Source organism: Homalodisca vitripennis, chromosome 3 (genome assembly GCF_021130785.1).
Source record: "Homalodisca vitripennis isolate AUS2020 chromosome 3, UT_GWSS_2.1, whole genome shotgun sequence".
Lineage (NCBI taxonomy): Eukaryota > Metazoa > Arthropoda > Insecta > Hemiptera > Cicadellidae > Homalodisca > Homalodisca vitripennis.
Genome location: NC_060209.1, coordinates 62,741,209 through 62,747,195, shown reverse-complemented (window position 1 = coordinate 62,747,195; position 5,987 = coordinate 62,741,209). Strand labels below are relative to the sequence as shown.

Genomic DNA, 5,987 nt, shown 5'->3' with positions numbered 1-5,987 from the left:
CTTTAAATGTGCTTTTAATGTAGCTTTGTTACTAACTAACCAATTTTGAATAACCAGAAATCTGAATACTTGCACATAAGATATTAACTATAAGACTCTTGACACCTCAGAATGAAATATTTACCGAATTTAAATGCAGAAAAGAAAATTAAAAAGGCATGTCATGATAAGCCTCGCTATCCGAGATAATTGTGAGTTTAAAGTGAGGAAATAAAGCGCTTTTCTATTAAAAAGGTCAAATACAATACTAAACTGACATAATATAAATTTGATGTTGATCGAAGCGTCATCCTATAGTGTAGTAAACATTTTTTTGTTCGTAGATGAGACATTATTAGTAGTTTTTCCTAGCGTAAAGAGTATGAATTGTGATTATATTTAAAATATTTCAATAATTAATGTCTACAAGTTTGTTAAAAATACTATAAGATTTATTTTTATTAAAATTTAATTGAACTATATGTTTTACAAGCAATACCAGTTTAACACGTAGATTAGATAAAATCCGTGTATAATTAAACTGATGTAAATGTATGTGACAAAAAACGAAACAGTAGAAGTAACAAAATTATACTTTACGTTTTCATTCTTCTCGACTAAAGGCAATCTGTTTTACAAACTGAAATTTCCCCAATATAAGGTCCTACAAAAGCCAAGAGCCCGGGATACAGTTCACTTGGTTGTCGAACGGCGAGAATTGCCGCTGTTACGCCGCCCTCGGGGATCAATTTCCTTTTAGTCTAACTTCGTTTTACGTAATCACATTTTACCTGATTCCTTCTAGCATCTTTGTAACTTTCTGCAGTATTAAGAAATCTAAGTTGTCTCTCTTAAACAAAAAGTACTTTTTTTATGAAGGTGGTCCCATAGAGACGGTGTACTTGGTTTTACTCTATCCACTTTAGTGCACAAGTATATTTATTTGACTAACTGATTATTACAATAGTGCTTTAAGCATAATTTTGCACCCTTTCGGTACAATACTTTTGTTATATCCACTGATATGTTAATTGCAAGGCTTATTCATTTTTTTAGAAACAAAAACTTTAAAAATATTATGAATGACATTGTTTTGTTATTCTAATAGTAAAATAACACTTTTTGTAATCAATAATACAATGTAATAAATAATGATATATACTACAATTTATTCTTATTTAAAGCAGATTTGTTTTAACTTGAGGATAATAAAGAAAAACTAACTTTATAGAGACAATTAAAGAAAACATTTAACTCTGTACAACATAATTACCAGTCAAGAAATGTGTAAAAATGTAAATTATTGAAATGTATTATGTTATCAATATAACATCATTAAATTCGTGACAGTTCTTTAGATTAGCACTTATTAATCAGATTTCCTAATATGCATCTTCTATACACATACCTGTAAAACCTTTAAACTAGTTATTAGGGCTTAAAATTGATAGTAAAAATGTAAATAATACAAAAATATTTTTAATACAAACGTATAAAGTATATTGCACACAAGATTTGTCCTGTAGATTCTTTTATGGAAAACAGAAAATGACGTACTAATTATTAGGTTTTAACTGGTTGTCTGTATAACAAATTAAATACATATTATTTGTTAAGAGATATATCTAGAGTAAAGATATATTTATACAAATTCATTTGAGGTTTAATGAGATTGAAGTATAAAACTAGGTATCGTATATTGCACACAAGATTTGTCCTGTAGATTTTTTTATTATTCTCCTTTACATGATGTGTGCAACTACTTATAACTCAGTTCAAAGCTAGTAAATATACATACTGCACATAAGACGGGCTTTACATTTATCAGTTTAGCTGGTGTATATCCATTGTATTATTAATATTGTGAGGCTATTATTTTAAGAATAAGATGTTTATTATTAGCTTATTTAGATTTCTAATTTTGTAATTGTTTAGTCACAAAAACGAATATAAATATATAAATACATTTATTATTTATATTCTTTCCGATGATGATATTTAAATTAAATTTTAATAACATTAACAATTACTCACATATTATATCACCTAATTTACTAGTTGAAATAAGAAAGCCCGAAGTATTAAGTTTTAATTATATCAATTTGACAAAAAACGTGCCGGATACTGTGAATCATTTACTTTCTTAATAATGGTTTTGTTAAGTCATTAAATGAAGCAATTAGAGAGAGCAGGAATAATACTCCATCATTTATTTTCCTTGAAAGGTTAATTTACTGTTTACTCTTGTTGTTCATTTATTTTGCACCACTTCAGACGCATGATCAAAGGATCGGGATTTGACATCTTGGTATTCACTGTTTAAAATATTGCGTGCTTTAATTTACAAAATTATAAATATGTACATTATTTAACATTAATGTAATTAATTGAAAAGAACAAAACAGCCACAAATAAATAATTATTACCGATATGTCAAATTAGTGTATTTCTTGGAATGTGAATATTTACCTATAGTTAATGATTAACCCATTAGTGCCCAGGAACTTTTTTTTTCTCAGATTTAGATTTTTCTTTAATATTGTAACAAATTAGTCCTATAAACACCAAATATATGTGTATTAGGCTCAGTATATACTTAAATGCTATATTATGAGGTGCCAACAAATGTGGGCACTGGGCATACATGGGTAGGGTCAAAGTTATTAAGCAATTGTTAAAAATACAGAGTTAGTGGTTTAGGTTAGGTAAATAACCACTACAATTGTAACATATATTCTGTTTATTTTATTACAAAATATATAAAAACCATTAAGGATTAAGAAAAATTACAAAATGTTACAAATGGCAGGACTATTTACATACATGTTGTCAAGTTCAGGAGTGAAAGTTTTCAAAGCATTTTATATGATATCCAACAAGACACTGTTTACACTTTTTCCATGTGTTCTTTCTACAGAGGCCACATCGTATTTGTGTCGGGTTAGTTTCCAGGACATGAAGACTGTTGGAAAGCCGCACACTTCTTCAACCCGTTCTTTTCCAGTGACTGACACACGGGAAGCTCTCTGACGTTGTGGGGTATATTTCTGGAAGTATGTCTGCACAATATGTCTTATAAAGGACAGTAGGTCTTTGGGATCTTCTCTTCCTTTTGGGGTGAGCCTGTATAATTGCCAATCATTATTCATTGTAGCATTTAAAAGGTACGCTAGAAGTGCCCAATACCATTTCCGATTTTCTAATGCCAATTCTATAGGTTGATATATTCTGGTCAAGTTGATCAACCCCACCCATGTAAGTGTTTGTAATTTATGATACAGGCAGGCTGTTGAACATCAACTTGACGCTTTGCCACACGACACCATCTCTTGGCCTTACCCATGGGCTGTACGCCACATCTTGTTGAAGCAACAGTTACAACATTGTTGTCATTATACCTTACCAAGGTGATACCTGTTTTTTGTTCAGTAAGTTGATCGTATGAACCTCGTGATTCCTTTTTCAAAACAGTTGCTTCCTTGAGTGGGGCATTTTCAACTCGGTTAGCCTTTATTGTGCCTGTAGCATCGTGCCCCTTTTCTGACAAATAATCTAGTAGTTTTAAAGAGGTAAAAAAGTTATCCATATAAATACTGTATGTCTTGTTTTGAGGCAGCTCACTAAGGATATCTATTACAACTGAACCACCCACTCCAATTTCAGGGATGGTGTTACCTGTTTTCTTACCTTGGTATGGTTCAGCCTGAATCAAATACCCCAGGCGGGTACATACACACCAAACTTTGTACCCAAACCGTATAGGTTTCCCGTGTATATGCTGTTTAGCACCATGTCGTCCAAAGTATGGAACCATTGATTCGTCGATGCTTATATTTGCATCGCCAGGGTAAGCTTGAAGCCATCGTTCATTCAACATATTCCACAAAGGACGTATTTTGGCAAATTTATCTGAGACATCTAAATTTGCATTATCACAGACATGAAAATATCGAAGAATCTCTTCAAACTTGTTTCTGCTCATAGCTTTTGACACAGTGTCATGATGAGTGTCCGGAGATAATTCCCAGTACATCCTCTTCCGTGGTACAATACAATATCCACTCAGAAACAATATTGCCATGAATATGCGCATTTCTTCTATTGAAACATTAAAAGATTCATTACCACTTTGCAAGGCATAAATATTAGTACTCTCAACAACATGTTCGATAATCTCATTAGTTAAAAGTTTTTCAAACATTTCTGTTGGAGTGAAATCTTTTTCGAGCCACGAAGGCCTTTCAAATTCCCTCTCAGGCTTATTAGGAATGTCAAAATTATTCCATGTTCTTTGTTTATCTGTTTTTGTCTTTTTTCTTGCATTTGACTTGTGGGAACTCGGTTTTGTTTTAATTTTTTCTTTTCAAACTTGGGAGCGACTGAGATGGAAGGTATTGTGATTGATTTATATTGTTCACTTGTAAAGATTGAGAAGTGCTTGGTTCTGTAGGTATGTATTGTCTTTGTAAAGAGTCTGATTGTACCGATTTAAATGTAGACACAGTTGCTTTCGGAATTACAGTTATAGGTAATGAAGACTCGCCGCTTAGATTGTTATCAACTATGTCTTGTTCTGTACATACATCTACTTGTACAATACCATCATTTGTGAACTGTGTTGCCTTTAACTCTGCGGCTCCACGCAGATGATTTCCTGTGAAGTGAGTGAAGTCGGTGTCGCCATCGTCACCGCTATCCTCATCACTCAATAGAGGGTTTTCAGGCGGTTGAATAAAAACATCAGCCTCCAGAAAGTCGACTTCATCGAATAAGGCAGTGACTTCTTCAACGTTTAACCTGTAAAGGAGCAAAAATATTACATATCAACCATAAATTTATATCATGCAAAACAATAGTCTTGAATTCAAAAAACTCAAAACCCACTGATCAATCTTAGTTTTTACGTATTAAAAAAAATAAATGAATCACATTTTTACAGTTACATAGGCCTCTATTTTTACTACCCAGTGAATCATAATTTTACCAGTTTGATTCATGTTATATACCATTAAATAATAATAAAACACCACCAGCATATATGCCCAGTGCCAACATATGTTGGCAGATTGATGAAAAAATACCCCTACTCTCTTGTGCCCACTGCCAACAAAAGTGGGCAGTTCACTTTAACTACAAATTATTCTTACAATTATTTGAATTTAAGGGCTAAACTATAAAAACATATTAGTTTAAGTCTATGTAAAAGCAAACATAACATTATGATTTTATAAGATTGTATTTGAAATATTATAGTATTACTTACCAGTTGTTTTGATCCATTGAGGTTAGAATACACAACAAAACAGAGCTGTCATTTGTAAACAACTGCCAACTACAGTACACCAGGTGCTTTAGTGAGTGCAGAGTGGCCAACCAGACATATTCCAGCACCAAATTTCCCTCGATAAATTTTTAGTGTATTGTGACGTATTTTAAAATGCAGCGCCCACAAAAGTGGGCACTGGGCACTAATGGGTTAAGTATTTAAATATTAAAACATAGCCTTTTAAACTTATTTTTCATTGACACAGCATTCATTTTCTCATATTATGTGTTATCTACATATCATCTATTATACGCATTATAACTTTCGACTTTTAAAATATTAATGATTTCTGTCAAAAACCTTTTATAATGAACAAAAAAGTGTCCTAACAATAGGCTACTTCCCAGTACAGTACAAGGGCTGGTCAGCGTTGGGGAATCCAATTTCCTGCTTCTCGCCCACCCCTGCTATCAATCCCCTCTACTAATATTCCCTTACTATCCCTTCTTTTGATGAGTGTGATATTAATACCAGTGATCTCCATAACATATATAGAGGAGATGGTATAATAGCGTTATTTACGTGAATTAGGTGTTAACATGATTGGTTCGTTTATCAGAATTGATTATTTACAGAAATTATAAAGAAAATTATTTTGAAAGATATTAAATAAACATAACTTTTTCTACATTCTAACTTTTACCCTTTCTTTAATTTTAAAAATGAAAGTTACATTTATACG

General features: G+C 31.9%; 1 protein-coding gene across 1 annotated transcript; it reads right to left on the bottom strand.

Annotated features, from left to right (window-relative positions):
• Positions 1-3,220: 3,220 nt before the first annotated feature.
• On the bottom strand, positions 3,221-4,248 carry LOC124358215 (piggyBac transposable element-derived protein 3-like). The gene has a single exon (XM_046810509.1). The coding sequence runs from the start codon at positions 4,178-4,180 to the stop codon at positions 3,221-3,223; it is 960 nt and encodes a 319-aa protein (XP_046666465.1). The 5' UTR covers positions 4,181-4,248.
• Positions 4,249-5,987: the final 1,739 nt, after the last annotated feature.